The sequence below is a fragment of the Ascaphus truei genome, chromosome 5 (assembly GCF_040206685.1).
Source record: "Ascaphus truei isolate aAscTru1 chromosome 5, aAscTru1.hap1, whole genome shotgun sequence".
NCBI lineage: Eukaryota > Metazoa > Chordata > Amphibia > Anura > Ascaphidae > Ascaphus > Ascaphus truei.
This window is the reverse complement of record NC_134487.1, coordinates 236,785,475-236,806,823: the sequence shown is the minus strand read 5'-3', so window position 1 is coordinate 236,806,823 and position 21,349 is coordinate 236,785,475. Positions and strand designations below refer to the sequence as shown.

At 47.6% G+C, this 21,349-nt stretch overlaps 1 protein-coding gene across 5 annotated transcripts in view; it reads right to left on the bottom strand.

Moving 5' to 3' along the window:
- Positions 1-21,349, bottom strand: part of LOC142495794 (zinc metalloproteinase-disintegrin-like VMP-III) — a 240,258-nt gene that overhangs the window by 69,925 nt on the left and 148,984 nt on the right. For all 5 annotated transcript variants that reach the window (XR_012801815.1, XM_075601762.1, XM_075601761.1 and 2 more), the window contains 2 exons: positions 19,471-19,615; positions 18,221-18,301 (listed from right to left, as the gene is read on the bottom strand). Coding sequence is in view for 4 of the 5 variants with exons in the window: in XM_075601762.1 (XP_075457877.1) it covers positions 18,221-18,301; positions 19,471-19,615 (226 nt within the window). In the remaining variant the exon portion in view is untranslated. The remainder of the gene's footprint in view (positions 1-18,220; positions 18,302-19,470; positions 19,616-21,349) is intronic.

The following is a 21,349-nucleotide window of genomic DNA, read 5'->3' as shown; positions in this document are numbered from 1 at the left end:
TTGCCCCACACTAAAGTCAGGGCGCCTAAAAGTCTACCAGACTTGTATCTGGTCAGGAAATCCTTTGTCTGTAAGTGTGAATTATAGCACTTACAGACCACTCAAGCCCTGCGTTTCTCCGCCCTATTGTATACAATCAGAGATGTGCAGCCTTTGATAAGGGGGTCTGTTGTAGACAACGGGTTGCCCCCCTGAGCATTAACATAAAGCAGAACCAGTAACTTTCACGGGCTTTTATCCCAGCCTTAAAATACAATACATTTCTTAATACCTACACATATTAAAATAATCAGTTCGGCTGGGCCGAGCGGGCTGAAATTTGCCAGGCCATCATGAGGACGCTCCATGGTGGCCAAGTCTCAGCTCGCTGCGACCCACCGGACCGGAGTTACACAATTACAGTTTTAAAAGAACTTTTGAACACAAGGCTTTTTTCCGCCATTCAAGTCAATGGCAGAAACCCAAACTTTGCAATAACCCTGACTCCGTTCTGTTGCTTCGAGAGGGTCGGTATTTGCCATGCAATCCTGCCGGAACTAGGACTACATGGTGACCGAATCTCAGCCCTCTAGATTGAACAGAACTGGAGTTATGGGTTCCGGGTTTCTGCTCATTCTGGCTTAGCTGTTTTTACTCACGACTTTTACCTCCGCCATTGAAGTCAATGGCACGACCCTTGTAGCGAGCGCGACCCTTTACTGGGGTCATTGATTGCCGTACCCGGTCAGGGTCAAGTGAGGAGGTTCCTAGGGTCTAGGGGAAAAAATAACTTTATTCCGGGGTGCCTTAGAACCCAAGTTTCCCACGCCAATCGAACCTGAACTTGACCGGGGAGTGATCAAAGCTCTCTTCAATAATAATGTTTCCACTTTTGAGGTCTGCGGTTTGGATGGCTGCCAACCCGTTCCTGGAGGTCTGAGTCGAGGATTCCCCATTGAAATGAATGACTCCATTGACTTTCAATGGGGAACCGCCGCTCCTTCTCTCGGGCGCCACCTGCAGGTCTTCTACAAAAGCGGGCCCAAATCGCCGGATTCCCCATAGGATTGGATGGAGCTGCAATGGCGACCTATGGAGAACTGCAAAATGGAGCCTGCAAAGGCAGGAAAATGGAACAAAGGGCTATAATCACTACATTAACATTAACCCTTTTCCTCCTGACCGAATCCCGGTGTAAGCGTTGGTGCAGACACTGCAATGGGGAAGATACAGTCTTACAGGAGAATGCACATTTGGGTGCTGAAGCAGGGGGCAAAAACACAATACTGGACCGCAGTCCAGTTAACCCCTCGCCTCCCAGGTCAGGGCAGGGGGTGGCCTTATATTTTATATATCGGGGTGGCCATATTTAATACTGGGCAAATCCCCCTCTCCCTCTACACACCTCCCCACCTCAAAGTGTAGGCGCTGTTATAAGCACTCCATTTGGCGGTTTGACTGGCCACACAGCTCGAGGTTACATGTTTAATGGGACTGTCCTTGTGGGATAGTCCGTCCGCATTGCCGTGCTCGCTGCCTTTTTTGTGTTGTATTGTAAAGTCAAACTCTTGCAGAGCAAGACTCCAGCACAGCAGCTTGACATTTTCCCCGGACACCCGCTATAACCAACTTAGGGGATTGTGATCAATGATAACGGTGAATGGGCAGCCGTAGAGCTACTGTAGGGCTGCAGCTTGCGCAGTGCCAATACAATGGCCAAACACTTTTTCTCAATAGTGGCATAAGCCACTTCCCTGGGCAACAGTCTGTGGCTCAGGTACACCACAGGATGCTCTCCCCCTCCTCCCCCACTTGCCTGAGCACAGCACCGATACCAAAGTCAGAGGCATCGGTCTGCACCAAAAACTTTTTAGAATAGTCTGGTGCAGCTAAGATTAGAGCACTGGCCAGTGCAGTCTTTAATGCCTGAAATGCGACTTCACAGGCAGGAGACCAGACAACCATAACTGGGTGTCGCTTTCTTTGCCAAATCTGTCAGGGGTTTAGCCACAGCACTGTACTGAGGGACAAACTTCCTATAATAGCCAGCAGTTCCTAAAAAAGCCATAACCTGCTTCTTAGTCTTGGGGATGGGTCACTGCACTATTGCCTCAACCTTAGCTGGTTCAGGCTTCAGATGCCCTCCACCCACCCTATGCCCTAGGTACAACACCTCAGCCATCCCTACTAAGCACTTAATAGGTTTCAAGGTAAGCCCTGCTTCCCTAATTCTGGCTAACACCGCTGCTACATGCACTAGATGTGATTCCCATGAAAGGCTCTAGACAGCAATATCATACAGGTATGCCCTTGCGTAACTCTGCATCCCTCCTAACAACCTATTGACCAGGCGTTGGAAGGTAACCGGGGCATTCTTCATCCCAAATGGAATCACTAAAAACTCATAGAGGCCCCTCGGAGTGATGAATGCTGACTTCTCCCTAGCCTCCTGGGTAAGGGGAATCTGCCAGTACACTTTCCCTAGTTGTCAGATGCTTTGCCCTTCCGTGAGCTCATCTAGCTCATCAATGCGGGGAACGGGATAAGCATCCGACACCGTCCCTGCATTGAGCTGCTGGTAGTCCCCACAGAAATAAATGGTCCCATCCTTCTTAGGTACGGGGACTACCGGACAAGCCCAAGGGCTCTGAGACGGTTCACTTACCCCTAGGGCCAACATCTCTCCTCCCTCCCTCTCTATACTGCCCTTCACTTCTGCAGATACTCGGTAGGCATATTTATGCAGAGGACGCAGATCACCTGTGAGCACAGGATGATCTGTAACATGTGTCCTGCCCGGCTGGTCCGAGAACAGAACCCCATGCTATTCTAACCTAGCCCTGGCTACTTCTCCTGGCTGCCAACTTACCCAGCACTCTAACTCAATTACTGTAGCACCCCTCTAGGAAAACCTATCCTAGCAAAGATACCAAACACTGCCTTAGTTACTCTCTGAAACAGGTTCCCCATAACCGGTAACGAGTCCAGGAGTATCCTCACACAATCACCCACCTAACCCACTGGCTGGCAGACATCACCGGGGCGGCAGAAATCTGCCACTGCCATGATGCCTCTGGCCAGAAGTAAGGCTGCAACAGCCGGGCTCTCGTCTGAGTGACCCCCTTATGCCCTGCTAGTGGAATGGAGTGGGCTATCTGCATTAACTACTGCCTATACTCCCTGGGTATCACTAGCCATCTTCTACCTGTCCAGACTCTATCTAACCCGGTTGAACCTTGCTCCTATACAGAAGCCCTCAGTGTCACAGAAAGTGGTCTGACCCTTCACTTGCCCTAGACTCGGACGCCCGAAGTCTCATACCTTCCAAGCTGGGATCAGCTTTCACCGCATCCCTAAATTCTGTCCCTAACACTGGACACCCACCTTTAGTCTCTTAGTCAGGGGGAACAGGTAAAGGGGAAAGTAAGTCAGTCCCTGGTCACGACTCAGTCTGGCTTACCTGTCTGGTCTCTGCAGAGACCTCTGGAACCGCTGGTCCCAAATGCAGAGGGACAGGGGATAAATCTGCAGTGATCCCTGATGACTGGCTCCTAGTAATTGCTGCAACAGGAGCCAGCTCTGCTGTGAACACACAGGTTACATGCCCCAGGTCAACACTGAGCAAAACTTAGGCATCTAACCCAGGCAATACCCCCACCTCCCTTATGCCACGTCCGGCACCCCAATCCAAGAAGACCCGGGCAACCTGGAGTGACCGCGGTCCTCCATCTGGCATGGTCACTTGCATCCCGGTGCCCGGGAGCAAATCCTCTGGTCGGTCCATATCAGGTCGGACCAGGATAACGGTGGCACCGGAATCGAGCAAGCTGTCCAATTGGTGATCTCCGATGGTCACCCTCCACAGATGCTTCTGCCAGACATCGCTGGGCTGCATCCTGACTGATGCAACCTGATGTCCCTCTGACTCCGCTGCTGGTCCCGGGGAAACAAGTGCAGATCTCTCCGTGGACGTCCCTCTGTGGATTGATTCCACAGCTGTACTTGGTTCCTCTGTTTGTAACAATTGCACCCGAGCGACCGGCCTCGCAGCTGGAGAGCATTGCCCCTGATGGGGTCCACCGGACTTTACATGGTCTGGACTGTCTGGTCTGATGTGACCACTCTGTTACAGAGATAGCATCTCCTCTCATGTTTAAACTCTGCAGCTTTTGAAATGATGTTCTCCGCTGCAGGCTTTTGTACCCACTGAGGAGTCTGCTTGGCTCCCTTGGCTGGCACAGCCAGTTTCTTGGGAGCCCCTTCCTCATCCATTAGGGAGCGACTACATACATACTCATCAGCCATGCTTGCAGCTTCCACATGAGTCTTAGGTTTACGGTCAAAGACCCATGCCCTCACGTCCGAGGGACACTGCTGCAGTAACTGCTCCTGGAAAATCAAGTGTAGCAAATTGTGCTATTTTGAAGCACCAAACCCTCCACCCACTGGGTGCCTTGCCTTACCATGCGGCCACCATGGATGACATAGGACTCCTTGGGATAACGTTCCCCTGAACTGAACTTGCCTCTGTAGTCTTCTGGGGTGAGGACATACTGTAACAGCAGCAAAGCTTTTACATGTTCATAGTCATCCCGATCGTCTCATGGGATACCCTGCAGGGTTTCTTTAGCAATCCCAGACAACAAGGAGTGCATCCACAGCACCCAGTCCTGTTGTGGCACCCGGTATCTCAGACACTTAGTTTCAAAGTCTGGTACAAAACCATTGATTTTGTCTGTGCCACAGACAAACTTGATGAAGCTGTGGTGATTGACTTGGGGGACAGCCTGCTCTCTGTTGATCAAGTGAGAGTGAGGGGACACTTCTCCGTGTACACCTGCCAGCATCCGAATTCTCTCATCTGTTGTAGCTCTTTCCCCCCATGAGACAAGAAGTGCTGGAGTCCAGGGTTAGCGAGTCAAGTAGCCGCAGGGACTATCTCTACCGCACCCTCAAGACCCAGTCCTTCACCATTATCCTGGTGAGCACACTCTCCCTTCCCTTGTCCATCTCCCGCCGGAGCTGGAAGAATCTCCAGCACCCCGGGCTGAAGTGTAATCACTGCGGCTGCAGCGATGGGCTCCATGCCCTCAGGATAAGCAATGCCTGCTTCATGCTGTTCCAAATCCTCCTCCAGCTGCACCTTTGACCGACCAGCCGTTGGTAAGTCATAACCCTCAAACTGGACAACGATCTGGGCACGATCCCAAGTTCTGAATCATCCTGCTCGCTTGTCCATGTTTCACCCGCAGGCAAAAAGGTTATGGGACAAAGGGTGACTGTATTTTTAGTGCTCTTGTAAACCGTGTGTATGCTACCTCTTGCTTTGGGAGCTCGCAACTTTCGAGTCTCCCTCTATAGGATCCCGCAGGATGCTATACGATAGGCTCAACCAGGTCCCACTGCTGCCACCAGAAAAAAGCCTGTCACGGGAGACCAATGCTTTTAACTCCAAGATACCTGGATCCTTTGATTGAGCAAAGCAAGAGATAAAATAAATTGTGATTTATTTACAGAATGAACATACACCGCTTGATTTACAATTACAACGAAAAATACACTTACTAGTTACGCTGTTAAGTCTGGTTACAGGATGGATCTTTCACTGCATGACAAATCTTGTTACATGGCGGAACTTAGATGGAACTCCTTCCCCATGGGCTGCAGGGTTTTTTATGCACTAAACAGGCCTGTACTTAACCCATGCAGCCAATGTACTCAGTGGGAAAAATTCCTTAACCCTATCATGGACTTGCCACTACTTTGCAAATCTGGCAGACGGGCTTCTCAGTCTGCTCTGGGCATGTGCCAACTTTGCACCTTGGCCGCTTAGCATATGAGGCCCGTCACCTCTACCTGGTGCCGCTCAGTCTGGGCAGAGTAGCCATATGCCAGGGTGGCTTTGAAATTCTCCTCCTTGCTAACAAAAGTTTTAACACCTCCATATCCTGAATCGCCTTTTAAGCTGTTGCTAACAAAAGGTTTAACACTCCCATATCCTGCTAGAGAATTTGGAATTACCCAGTATACCGAGGCTGCTAACAGGTAGTGCACACACTTTATGGCAACTTGATTGAAGAGAGACCCAGCAATGATTAATGAAACAATAAGCCTCCGGTATTGAGAACAGGGAGTTGGGTAATAGTAAGCCGGATAGAGGTACAGGGGGACACCTCCCTAGGGGGCGCCCCCAAGTAAATCACAGCCCGGCACTAACCACCTCAATAATCTCCCTGAAATACCGCGTGGAGGTTAGGAGTACTCACGAAAAGCCGTCCCTGTTGGTGCAGGGAATTCTGCAGCGGCTTTCTCCTCTAGTATAGCTGGCGTCAGCGTGCTCCTCCGGAAATTATGACACAGGAAGAAGGGGGTAGAATGGTCCGTGGTTCACAGCAACTTCAGCAGCCAACGCATGGATGTCTAAAAAAACTTTATTGATCGCTAGCAGCAAACATCAGGCAACCACTCTAACATGTTTCGTCCAGGCTATGGACTTTTTCAAAGAGTCTCTTTGAAAAAGTCCATAGCCTGGACGAAACATGTTAGAGTGGTTGCCTGATGTTTGCTGCTAGCGATCAATAAAGTTTTTTTAGACATCCATGCGTTGGCTGCTGAAGTTGCTGTGAACCACGGACCATTCTACCCCCTACTCCCATATCCTGGACTGCCTATGAAGCTTGGAGTAGCCACTCTGTCTCTGGCGTGTTAGATGAAAATCCCCATATGCCTAACATGTTGGTACAATTAAAATAGGGAAACTCTAATTCATCCATTTTTTTATTTAACTCTATAAAAATTGCGCGACATGACAGTTCCTGATTTTACCCGAACAGTGCTCACAGCAAATCTCATAGCACTTGGAGCGTCCTAGCAAAAGTTACTGCAGCAAAAAGCCTTCTGCTATGCTGCTAGCTGATGGGTTTTAAAACCATTTTTCCTTTCACACGCTTAGATGAAAACTCTGCCACAGTTATACACATAATCTTAAAAATGACTTTACTCTGAACCGCCCACCCCTCTGATTCTGGGGTTCACGGACATATACTAGGGGACCTGAATGTAATTCATTCCCCGGCCCGGTCTTACTATTCGGGTCTGTGCTGAAGCAGGGAAATGTCCGCTGCTTAACACTCCTGGAATAAAAAGACATACATATACAGTTTTATCACAAAATACAGTGTTTCTGCCATGATTGGGTTGCAGAGCTGACAATCCCAATTCCCCAATATGGCTCAGGGGCACCCAGCCGGGCAAATACATTTATTTACTGGCCTGGGTACCCCTTCGCCGTCACAAGGGTTAAACTATATCTGCAGTTATGCACAGAATCCCTAGTGTCACAGGGGTTCCCCAATATAGCAGAGATACCAATGCCCAGGTACTCTGAACCTAGTGTAGGGGTGCAGGGGCTGGTCCAGCTAGGTTATAAAGTTGAGCAGGTTTTACAGAGACTAAAAGTTTTAAAAGGATTTTCTCAAGTGTGCCAAGAATGAGGCTAGTGAATGTAGGGAATATACACTCACTCCATCCCTGACACCAGAATAGGAACTCATAACTTTTAGCACACAAAAACAGGACATACATTTTATTAAATGGTTACAGTTTACTGTGTACTGATGCAGCGGCCGTTATTCGAACACATCTCGGCGCCGATTTTGAGTTCTCTGCTGTTCCCCATGCAGCATGAACGCGGCCAATCGCCCCAGGCACCCGCGCTTATCGCGGATGTTTTGTTTGAATTTCATGGATTCTGTTTCTTTGTTTGCAATAAAATGGATGAATTGTAATGTGTACAGTACTGTGCTACTGTGTCAATTTCATGTTTTTAAAAGTCAGAACACTAAAATTCGTTTTTCTGCACTCGCTGCGCTCTCATCTTAGTGCGGGAAAGCTGGAATTCATCCCGCGGTTTCAAATCGGGATTCTGATGTACATGACGCGTGAAGTGTTCGAATAACGGCCGCTGCATCAGTATGTATATTCATAACCTGTGTATGAACTGAGGGATTTTATAAGTCATGGATTCCAGCTAGCACAGGTGGACCAAGCTTGATGCCTCTGTGTCTGTGCGGAGTCCGTACTTGAAAGCCTCAGGGATGCCCAGGTGTTAGAACAGGAGGGGTACTGAAGTTCTGCCTGAGTACCCACATCCTGGGCTAACACAAGGCTTTCCGGCAACCATTTAATAATAATAATAGCATGTTCTTGTATAGCGCTGCTAATTGTACGCAGCGCTTTACAGAGACATTTTGCACAGGTCCCTGCCACGTAGAGCTTACAATCTATGTTTTTGGTGCCTGAGGCACAGGAGATAAAGTGACTTGCCCAAGGTCACAAGGAGCCGACACCGGGAATTGAACCAGGCTCCCCTGCAGCAATTGTCTTTACTCACTGAGCCACTCCTTCCCCAACCCCAGACTCTGTGGAGCCTGGACCATGGATGGGCTCAGTATGCAAAGAGGCAGAGGTGCCACGTTGGCGCATGCCCCATTTGCAGACTGAGAAAAGGTGCCATCTCGGCTTTACAAGCCGGAAATTGGTGATTGACTGGCAGGAGAATTTCCACGCTCTATTAGGCTGTTCAGGTTAGTGAATGAAAGCCTTAAGAGAGCTTGCAGCCAACCAGGAGCGCAGATTCCAAGCGCCAAATGAAAAGCGGCAAATTGAAAGATGCTGAGAACTGAATAGACGTGAGCTGGCTTCAAAGATTTTCAAGTCAGAAAAGTTTCTAAATCCAGCTTTTTAGAACGTAGCGGTCGCGGCTGGCATTGCATGCCAAAATCAGTTCCAGGACTTTTGTAAGTAACTACCGGTCATTGAAAAGTGCTCTAAAAAGCCCTTAAGGAATTCCGGTCCGAAAACGGATTTATTCATTAGCCCCATTCCCAGTAAGTGTGTTAACCTTTAATTGTGTAATTTTGTGTGTCTGTCTTCTACGAGAAATAAATTACCATTCATTTTACCATCTTGTTTTGCTCAAATCAACGATCCCGGTAATAAAAAGGTGTTTAGAAACCTTGTCTCCCGTGACAGGCTTTTAACTGGTGGTAGCGGTGGGATTGATTGAGCCTATGTTATAAACTCTGTGGTGTCTTATAACATAGCGGAAAACTCGAAGGTTGCGAGCTCCCAAAACAAGCTGTAACTTACACACGTTTCACATAGCAGGAAAAACACAAGTTTTCTTTACCCCTTATCTTAGTGCCTGCGGGCGAACATGGACAAGCGATCAGGATGGTACCGGTCATGGGACCGCGCCAGGATTGTGACCCGGTGTGAAAGCTATTGGCTACCGACAGACGGTCGGTGAAAGACACAGCTGAAGGAGGACTTGGAATTTCACGAAGCCAGTATTGCTTCACGCAAGGGAAATGGCCCCTCAGCTGCAGTTGCAGTGGCCACAAGTAAACCCGGGGTGCAGGAGGTTATTCCAGCCCCGGTGGTGGTGGATGGACATGGGGAGGGATCGGGTGCCCACCGGGATATTGGTGGGGGACTGATTCCTGGGAGTGTTAGCCCCTGTGGCTATCGGGCCGGACTTCCTTGACATCACTGCACTCCTTGCCTCATGGGGAGTGGGGCTACCACAGACGAGCAGATCAGGATGCTTGCAGCAATCCATGGAACAGCATCCCCCAACTCCCACCTGGTCAACGGGGAGCAGGAAACCCCCCGAGTGGACAACCACAGTTTCAACAAATTCGTTGATGGCACGGACAAGATCTATGGGTTTTCAGTGACTTTCAGACCCAATTTCGATGGTACCGAGTGTCGCGACTGTGTTTTGTGACTAAACCCCTTATTGTCTGGTGTGGCAGCAATAAAGGAAAGAAAGTGCCCTACGGAAGGTGGTCATAGTGAGAAAGTGTGTTAAATTGTTAGTAGTTAAACCCCTTTTATTGAGCATTTAAAAATAATCTGGAAAGGGGGATCAGGTATATAAATCCATGACCTGTCCGTAAGAAACCGCTACCTATTGAACTCTTGATAATTCAAGTAGCGCTATAGCCAGAAAAGTAGCTCATGATATACTGTATCATAAGGACTACCTGTCTAATCACATCAAGGAAACTGTCCGTAGTTAATAGACAGACAAAGCTCCTATAATCCGTGTATGCTTGAAAATAGTATACACTGAAGTGTGTCAATCATTCTAAAACAAAGCGTGGTGAGTAAATAGCACCAGCCAAATGCACTGCAGGCACAAAGTCGTGCCAAAACTAAGATAGGACAGTGGCTACTCTTAATTATAGTGAAACAATGAAGCTCACAGTTCATTACAATCTGCTACACGTATGGTAGCAACATACACCATGCGCACTGTTATATGTGACAACAATGAGGTATAAATCACAACTGGTCTCGTGTCTATTTATAGTTAGTATATGCCCTCAACAATACGTTTCCCAGCAACCTATATTAGGTAGTGTCCCCTAAACTAATAGGGGTACACTGTAAATCTCAGCATATGCAGGGAGAGAGGTATATGGCTAGGTATAACATATACCAGCAATTGACTTAGTGTAACACATTAATTAGTAACAGTCCCAGACACATTCTCAAAGTAGTCATTGCCAGTCAGTAAGTCTCTGCTGAGCCCTTTTTGGTGTGTGAGGGGTCTATTACAACCATCAATCAGATGTTATTTGCTAGATCTGTGGATACTGCTACATGTATGTCTATGTAAATATAAACAGACTATCTCCGCTTAGTTGTATCTAAAATCCTGATACTCTGCATATAGAGGCACACTCTACCAAGTGTCTTTATACCTCGAGGCACGGTTCAAAGACTGCATCCAGTTATAGCCTCTTATACTGTAGTAAAACTACAGTGTAGCTACCGTAGGGTTGTTAAACCTGAAATGTATTTCTAGCTTGATACATACTTAGATACAACATTAAGTCGCAGTGTATGTAGCACATAATCACAGATGTCATGAAGCATAGTACCACATATATTTCTGAGCGTGTTATGAATATAACATGCTGGGCACTGACAGCAAAGAAACACAGCACAGACAAAGTGTATACATAATACTGGTGGCAGAAGCACCCAATAATCAGTAGTATTAAGCCAGTTCTACTTATCTGTGAATCATGTCAGTCTGTTTGTTGCATCTAAGCCCATCGCATTCACTCCTCCCGCAAGTACTTCTGCATGGTGACGTCACTCCATCACAATCAGCTGACGCACGTTTTGCGCAAGTATGCGCTTTTTCTGTCTGGTGTGGCCAAAAAGACACTGTAGGCAATCCCGCCTGAGGATGGTGATGATTATAACCATGTAAAGGCTATGCTGCTCACCATATTCCCTCTCCCCAGAAGCTTACCGGAGCATGTTCCGGACGGGTGAAAGGTACAACCGGGAGTCGTATGTCTGGTACTGGGCCCGCATGGCATTGCATGGGACCCAGTGGGTGGCGGGTTGTGGTGTCACAAAGTTCCACACACTATTGGACTTGATGTTCCAGGAGCAACTTTTACAGCAGTGTCGCGCGGACGTGAGGGCATGGGTTTTTGACCGTAAACCTAAAATCCATGTGGAAGCTGCTAAAATGGCTGATGAATTTGTGACCAGTCGAGCTTTGATGCCCAAAAAGTGGGCTACCAAGGACACAACCACTTTGGCCAGAGGAGCCAAAACCACCCCTCAGTGGATGAGCAAGCCTGCAGCAGAGGGAAGCACACCCAAAGCTGCAGAGTTCAAGCATGAGAGGAGGTGTTACCTGTGTAACAAAGTGGGACACATCCGACCAGACTGTCAGGACCGAGCAAAGTCCAGTGGACCCCATCAGGGGCAATTCTCTCCAGCTGCGAGGCTGGGCGCCTGTGTGTGGCTGGCATACACAGAGGAGCCAAGTACAGCCATCGAACCAGCCCTGCCGGGAACCAATATGGAGAGATCTGCACTTGTTATCCAGGAACCAGGAGCAGAGACAGATTGCGCCAATTGAGATGCAGTCCAACGATGTCCGGCAGAAGAATCTGTGCACAGTGACCATCGGAGATCGCCAAGCATCCGGCTTGCTCAACTCCGGTGCCACTGTTACCCTGGTCCGATCCGATATGGTCCGGCTAGAGAATTTGCTCCTGGGCACCGGAATGCAAGTGAGCATGCCAGATGGTGGACCACGGTCGATCCAGGTTGCCCGGGTCTTTCTTGATTGGGGTGCCGGACGTGGCATGTGGGGGTATTGCCCGGGTTAGATGCCGAGTCCTCCTTGACAATTACTTGGGGCATGTACCATACGTTTTAACGGCAGAACTGGCTCCTGTTGCAGCGATTACCATGAGCCAGTCATCAGGAGTTGCACCTGACGGGTTCACCGTCCCCCTGCAATTGGGACCAAACAGTTCCAGGGGTCTCTGAGGAGACCAAGCAGGTAAGCCAGACTTGGTTGCGACATTGTGATGACTTACCTCCTCCTTTACATGTTTCCCCATCCCCTGACTTAGAGACTAAGGATGTGGCCAGAATTAGGGAGACTTTTAGGGATGCGGTGAGGTCTGATCCCAGCTTGGAGCGCATGAGGTTCCGGGCGTCTGAACCAAACTCGGGTATTGGGTCAGAACAGTTTCATGGCACCGCGGGCTCTTATATAGAGAGCAGACAGCTATGGGTCTAGAGAGGGTCTGGACCGGTAGGAGATAGTTAGTGGTACCCAGGGAGTAGAGGCACCTGTTGTTACAGGTAGCCCACTCAATTCCACTAGCTGGGCATCAAGGGGTCACTCAAACGAGAGTCCGGCTGTTACAGTGTTACTATTGGCTGAGGGCATCAGGGGCAGTTGCAGATTTCTGCTGCTCCTGTGGTGCCTGCCGGCGAGTAGGTAAGGCGGGTGATCGTGTGAGGGCACCCCTGAACCCTTTACTGGTAATTGGGGAACCTTTCCAGAGGGTAGCTATAGATAGCACAGACAGTCTGCTATCCGCACTCGTGCTGTCCTAGGAATGTCTTGTAGGACCGGCAATCACCCCTTGCTGCTATGTGCATGGAGCATCTCCCCCAAAAAACGCTCCTAAACAAGGGACTCAAAAAGGAGACCCCAAACGACAAAAAACACAAAGCACACAAAGCGCACCAGGGATTAGTTACCAAACATAACAAATGATAGACACAAAAATTGAAATGAGCCTCTGATAAATATTAAAAAAGTACTTTTAATATATAAAGAACAATCTAATAGACTACACATAAACACATAATACTATATAAATAATAAAATAATCAAAATATAATGCTGCCTTATACTAGAAGCAAGCACTCACACAAATACCATATGAATAGATCCCCTGAGGTAACACACAGACCTTAATGCAATACTGACCTGCACAGTATATATACAGACACAGACGCTGGGCCAGGAACTGAAATGAGGGAGGCAGGCACTCACCAGAGTTGCGCGAACTGAAACCACAAGCAGGAGCAAAAGCGTCCGGACAGCCCAAGCCGTGGAGATGATACAAACAGCCCGCACTTCCTGGTGTGCAGCTACCGCTTCAGCCAATCAGTGCAGCGCGTGAGAGTGACCTCTAGACGTTTCGCACCCACGTGCTTCGTCAGGAGATAGGTATGGATATAATGGGTCCTATCATGATCCCCAGTTGGTCAGGCAAGCGTTACATATTCACGGTGGTGGATTTTGCCACCTGGAACCCCGAGGCTGTAGCACTTGCCACAATCGATGCTAGTGCAATAGCTAAGGCATTGTTAGTTATCTTCACTAAGTAGATTACCTTAGTGAGAGTCTAACCGAGCAAGGGTCACAATTCATGAGTGAATTGCTACAGTGTCTCTGGGACGCGTGCGGGGTGAAGGACCAGCACACGACCCCTTACCACCCCCTGATAAATGGATTATGTGAGAGGTTCATTGGTACCCTGAAGCAGAAGCTGTGAGCTTTCATAGAAGCTGAAGGGAAGGGCTGGGAGATTCACCAACAACACTTGATGTTTGCATACCGAGAGGTACTGCAAGAATCTACCGGGTACACTCCCTTTGTGCTGCTATATAGTCGCACGGATACGGGGACCTCTGGACCTATTCCTTGAGGGATGGAAAGGGGAAAACACTAATACTGATGCTTCTGTTCTCAGAGACCGGCTAGAAATGCTTACGAAGTTAGCACAGGCTAACCTCAAGGAGGGCAAAAGAATATGATGGCCCGCTCAAAACCACTCCTTGTCAAAACCCATGTGCTGCCTAGGAGATACTGTATAAGCATTCAAAACAAACAGTACAAAGAAGTACCACAGAAAAAGCCTCCCAAATTGCGGTGCACTACAGTATATGTGTTTAATGAAAATTATATAAAACTTAACATTTACTTAGAAACCCTTTATAGCCTCAAGGAGGCTCAGACCAAGCAGAAAGCTTGGTATGACCAAAATGCCCGTAGCAGATAATTTATCCCAGGACAGCAAGTACTGGTTCTAAAGCCCATTCGGCAGAACAAATAAATGACTGCCTGGTCTGGACCTTACACGGTTCTCAGAAAGATGAATGAGTACAACTATGTTGTGCAGTCAGATGGTGAGACAGGAAGAACTAATCACATCAACATGTTAAAAGAGTATTTTGCACCGAGTGTGGCATCAGTGCTGGCTATCTGTAGCCCACCGATGGGGGACCTGGCGAGCAATGCTCTGCCTGACCTCCTAGGGGAGACTAGGAAGGGGGGCACAGTAGAGCAGGTTGAGATAGGGTTCGAGCTCAGTGGGGGTACAGGTGAGAGCTATGTTAGAACAGTATAGGGTTCTGTTCACGGACAAGCCGGGCAGAACACATATCACCCAGACTCACCAAAGAGCTGAGACCTCTGCATAAGCATGCCTATTGGGTATCAGCAGAGGTGAAGAGCAGTATAGAGAGGGAAGTAGAGGAGATTCTGGCCCTAGGGGTAATTGTACCATCCCAGAGCCCTTGGGTTTGTCCGGTAGTCCTAGTACCTAAGAAGGACTGGACCACCCGCTTCTGTGTGGACTACCGGCAGCTCAATGCAGGGACGGTGTTAGATGCTTACCCCATGCCCGCATGGATGAGCTGTTAGATGAGCTCGCGGGGGCAAAGTTTCTGACAATCATGGATCGGAGCAAGGGGTATTGGCCAATCCCACTGACCCAAGAGGCTAGGGAGAAGTCAGCATTCATCACTCCAAGTGGCCGCTATGAATTTCTAGTGATGCCATTTGGGATGAAGAATGCCCAGGCTACCCTGCAACGCCTGGTCAATAGGTTACTGGAAGGGATGCAGGGTTTCGCAAGGGCATATCTGGATGACATTGCAGTGTTTAGCGGGACATGGGACAGTCACATAATTCATGTAGCAGCGGTGCTGAACAGAATTAGGGAAGCAGGGCTCACATTGAAACCCACCAAGTGTTTAGTAGGTATGGCAGAGTTTTAGTACCTAGGGCACAGGGTGGGCGGAGGGCACCTCAAGCCTGAACCAGCGAAGGTTGAGGCTATAGTGCAATGGCCAGTCCCCAAAACCAAGAAGCAGGTTATGGCTTTTTTAGGCACCGCTGGCTACTATAGGACGTTCGTCCCACAGTACAGCGCCATGGCTAAACCCTTGACAGATCTGACACAGAAGCGACTCCAAGTTCTGGTAGCCTGGTCTCCTGCCTGCGAAACCGCGTTTCAGGCACTCAAAACAGCACTAGCCAGCGCACCCATCCTTGCAGCTGCTGACTATTCAAAAAGATTTTTGGAGCAGTCAAGTGGGGGAGGAGGGGGGAGAGCATCCTGTGGTCTACCTGAACATAACGTTACTGCTCATGGAAGTGGCTTATGCCACAATTGAAAAAGAATGTTTGGCCATTGTATGGGCTCTGAGGAAACTGCAGCCCTATTTGTATGTACGAACAGTCACTGTGATCACTGACCACAATCCCTTAAATTGGTTGCAAAGGGTGTCTGGGGAAAATGGCAAGCTCCTTCGTTGGAGTCTTGCCCTGTAAGAATTTGAATTTACCATCCAGCACAAAAAAGGCAGTGAGCATGGAAATGCAGATCGACTTTCACGCTAGGACATTTCCAGTGAACCAATATCCTCAAGACGTGATAGGCCAGTTAAACCGCCGGACTAGGCGGTCATAACACGTCCTGCCATTTGAGCAGGGGAGATATGATAGTGAAGGGGTTTACAAGGCTCATCAATAAATGTCAAGTCCACTTGGTTAACCATGACCCGTGTGTAAGGTCTTAGAGTGTCAGTTCTTGGACCCAGGTGTTGAAAATGTATTACTGCAACTGTATTCTAATTTTGCGACAATAAAGAATTATGTGACTTTTGCCTGTACTGGGGTGCTGGGATCGGGAGATTTCTAGGCTGTACGTTTCAGGGTGGGTGTGTCGGAGAAAGTATTTTCAGAATGTTGCTATGTATCGTGGTTCCCAAGAGTTGCATCCAATCAGGAGCGCAGATTCTAAACCAAATTCTAAGCCAGATTCTAAACCGGATTCTAAGCCAAACCAACAGCGGCAAATTCAAAGATGCTCAGAACTGAATAGACGCGAGCCTGCTTCAAAGACTTTCAAGTCAGAAAAGTTTCTAAGTCCAGCTTTTTAGAACATAGCGGTTGCGGCTGGCATTGCATGCCGAAATCAGTTCCAGGACTTTTGCGAGTAACTACCGGTCATTGGAAAGTGCTCTAAAAAGGTCATCTTAAGGAATATCATTCCGAAAACAGATTTATTCGTTAGCCCCATTCCCAGTAAGTGTGTTAATCATGAATTGTGTAACTTTGTGTGTCTGTCTTCTACGATAAATAAATTACCATTTATTTTACCATCTTGTTTTGTTCAATCAATGATCCCGGTAATAAAAAGGTGTTAAGAAACCTGGTCTCCCGTGACAGGGAAATCTTTAGTGAACCCCACAATGTGGGTCCTGCACAGACTATAGATCCCAAAACTTTAACACCTTATTCTTCATTAATGGCAGTATTAGCAGTGGTTGGAATGAAGGGGCATTTTTTTTTATTATCATTAGTTTCCGCTTCTTTTATAAATAAATATATTTAGATATATTTTATTTTAAAGTCTCTCTGCCTCTTAATCTATCCACTTCAGTGGACAGCAGCACATTACTCTGCATGTTATATTGTAGATATCGGCCAACATTTACTAAGCAGTGCTATTTTATGAGACAGGTGACAGGTGTACTGTATATGGATAGCACTACTTAGTAAACATCGCAAATTATGTGTTGCGAGTGCTCGCAGGAACAGCAGTGATTAAATCTACTATATATTTCTGAAATGTCTGTATGTTTGTCTGCATGCCCTGTGTCCCTAGGGCCAATCGCATTGCACCTTTGGCCTGTCACTCCACCTCAACACTGTCCCACCCCTCACCACACTGTCCCACCCCTCACTGACTCTCATTGGCCTTCGGCCAACACCACTGCCACACTGTCCCACCCCTCACCCCACTGTCCCACCCCTCACTGACAATCCTCACTGCTCTGGGGCGACCTCTCAACCCACAAAACCCTCACTGCCTGCTACCACAGATCAGGTACAGAATCTCTATATCAACATTCACCTCCACACACCGCACGAACAAGCAGCGCAACACTGCCTCTTACAAACACCCCCCTCCACCACCACCCCCCTCAACCTCATGCACCCCCCTCCACCACCACCCCCCTCAACCTCATGCACCCCCCTCCACCACCACCCCCCCCCCCCAACCTCATGCAATCCCCTCCACCACCACCCCCCCCCAACCTCATGCACACTACGAACGCACTCACAACCCACGCGCCACCTGCCGCCTCACACCCTAGCAGGACCCCCACTCACAGACAGCACTCACAACCCATGTGCCACCCGCCGCCTCACACCCTAGCAGGACACACGCCTCACATTTTTACATCTGTTATGTCACCAAAATATACATTGTACTGTGGTGTGTTTACAATAAAACATTTTTAAACAACATCGTATTACATTTTATTCCATCTTTCTTTTCAATATTATTATCCAACCTTTGCAACAAATACTCACCTATTGTTCCACGATTTATAAATAATACTACCTATTACGCATTTACATCCCGGGCAATGCCGGGTCTCTCAGCTAGTCATATATAAACCACAAGGTAGCAGCCGTATAACCCCAGGCTCTGTTAAAATTAGGCACAGTACCACTACATTCTTGTCTACTCTTTATCTTCTGTACCTAACCTCACGCTTCCTCCCTCCTTTGTGCACATGCAGAGCAGGGTCTTACCGCATGTCCTTTGCACTTGGTGGAGCAGTCAGACGACCTGTAAGCACTCTCGATGTTCATGCAGTCCCCGCTGTTGCAGACCTGGAATGGAAGTGCCAGAGATAAGTCCAGGAATACAAAGACGCGATATTCCAGCTCAATCAGAGGCATCGCATTGCTTTGCAAGATACAGGGGCACGTTGCTCACAAGGGTGCACTTCTCTGCAAGATACACAAAAGAGTTGCCTTGCACGTTAAAGGGTAAATTGCTCTGCAAGATACAGAGGCACAATGCTCTGTAAGATACAGAGAAGGTTTGCTCATCATGTACAAGGGAGCATTGCTTTTGCAAGATAAATGAGCTCTTTGCTCTGCAAGATACAGAAGCCCAATGCGTATCAGATAATATGCTCAGCATATTTCAGGTACACACTGCTTTACTATACAATGTATTACAGGCCTTTGAATGGGCTAAGCTGATTTTTTGGACAGAAACGTGTTACTTTCGAGTAGGGAGAGTTCTGGTGGCAACAGCCCTGTCTTTGAAGTAGGATAATCTAGCTCCAGACTCTGTATCAGATCATTAGGCACCAAGGGGTATATTTATGGAGGCAAATGTTGTACAAATCTGACCAAAAAAGGGTGTCTCTAACATTCTATGTACAGGTGTGTGAGCACTACCAGACTTTGTTACCCTAGCAGATCCTGTTACACTAGCAGATTCTGTTCCACTAGTAGGTCCCTTTACACTAGTAGGCACCATTACACTATGAGATCCCATTACCCTAGCAGGCCTCATTACACTAGCAGATCCCGCTACACCAAAATGGGACGGTTCGGCGTGACCATCTCGCCCCTGCAGCTGATCAGCCGCAGGCATTTAGACACCTTTCAGTCACAGGAGACAGCTACGCAACTGCAGAGATTACTGTTAGTATTTGGAATTAACTTTAGGGGTGTTAGGTGTTTTAGGATAAGGGGTCTGATTAGGGGTTAGGGTAAGAGATTAAGGTCAGGGTAAGGGGTTAAGGGTACGGACTTACCTTCGGGATCAAATGGCCGGCGGCTAGCTGTACTCTGCGGCCGATGGGCAGCAGCTAAATGCCTGCAGCTGATTGGCTGCGGCGAAATAGACATACCGAAACGTCCTAAAATGCCCGCTACACTACCAGGCCCCGTCACACCACCAGACCACATTACATTCATTCGTAAGTGATCACAAAGGGAACCAATAACCTAAAGAGCTTGCAATCTGATCTCTGAGAACTCACCATATTGTCTCCACACCTGGTACCATTCTCCACCATTCCCACGAGAGACATGACGACTTTGCAATTCCGAAATGTAGCATAGGTGCCAGTAATACGGGGTTCATCACTGCCACCATTGCAAAACAGCACCCCACACTTTACATTCCTGTGTATACACAGAGTATTAATATACAGCACTGCACACTTCTCCTTCCTGTGTATATACACAGTACTTATATACAGCACTCTGTACTGCATGATCCCGTGTTAACACAGTATTAATACAGGGCACCCTGAACATGCCTGTGAATACACAGTATTAATATACAGTACAACAATCTGCACTACAAGTTCCTGCGTAAACAGAATATTAATATACAGCACCCACACATCTGTGTATATAGAGTTGTAATATACAGCACTCCTCACTGCATGTCATTGCATATACAATTATATATATGGAAGATACCACATTATACCACACTCAAATGCATCAATATATGTATATATAGTTACATAGTTACATAGTAGATGAGATTGAAAAAAGACGTACATCCATCAACTTCGACCTATGCTAAATTTAGACAACAGATACTTTATACTATATCTATACTTACTTATTGATCCAGAGGAAGGCAAACAAATAACCCCAATGATACAGTTTATCATCCAATGAAATCTCATAAGAGGAAAAATAAATTTCTTCCTGACGCCAAGAATTGGCAATCGGATTAAAACCATGATCAACATCCTTCCCATGTTTACTTATTTGGTATATCCCTGTATACCTTTCCTTTCTAAAAAGATGTCCAACCTTTTTGTGAACAAATCTATTGTATCTGCCATCACAGTCTCCATGGGTAATTGTCACGGGAGACCAGGTCTCTCAACATATTTATAACAGGATCATATGATTGAGTAAAGCAAGGATGTAAAATAAATTGTAATTTATTCCAAGAAAACACATACACACAATATTCCACAATTACAGTCAAAATCCACTTACTGGGATGGGGGAAAACGATATAATTTGTTTCCAGAACGAAATGTTGAAAAATAAAGTCTTTAGGAGCAATTTCCCAGGAGCGGGAGTTAATCACTAAATGGCTTGGAACTGTCATCGGTCAGCGGCGCCAGTCACAACCGCAGGGTACTCCGACGGAGCTGCTTCCTTCATTCTGCCACCATGGTAATGGAACTTGGAATCTGGGTATCTTACGAAATCTCTGAAGCTTGATGAATCTTAGGTGAATCTGATTCCCGATGGGCTGCAGGTTTTTTTTTATAAAGTTCAAAACGCTATACCTAACCAGTGCAGCCAATCTCTCTGTGGGAATAACATTTCCCACCTATCCTGGAGTTGCCAGTACTTCACAACCCTGGCAGAGGGGGGTTCTCATTCTGCCAAGGGCATGCGCGAACGTAGCACCTTTGCTTCTTAACATACGAGACCCAGCCCCTCTACCTGGCGACAGTAAGTCTGGCCTGTCCACCATTTGCCAAACTGCCCAGATTTTACACTAGGATGGGGGTACTTGAGGAACCACTCCCCTCCTAAACACCTTAGGGACACTGAGCCCTTTCAACTCCGGACTTTTACGGACATTGTGGCATCAAGCCAGCGGGATACCTTAGAAGTCCGATGCTGCACATCCTCAGCTCATTTACAGTGAGTCACTACACGCAAACTAAGTGGAGTGCTTCAATAAATTTGTGTTTCCATGTCTCCAGTGTTCTGAATGAAAGCCCAATTATTCCTATTTTAGGGGGACTTTCATTCATCCTTCCTAGGGAGGATTTTGTCCGGTGGTCTGTGTCATGTCTCCAGGAACCTGGTAGGATTCCTGGGTACATGTATCGGGGTAATCAGCAAGTCTGGTCCCCTTCTATTCAAACACAC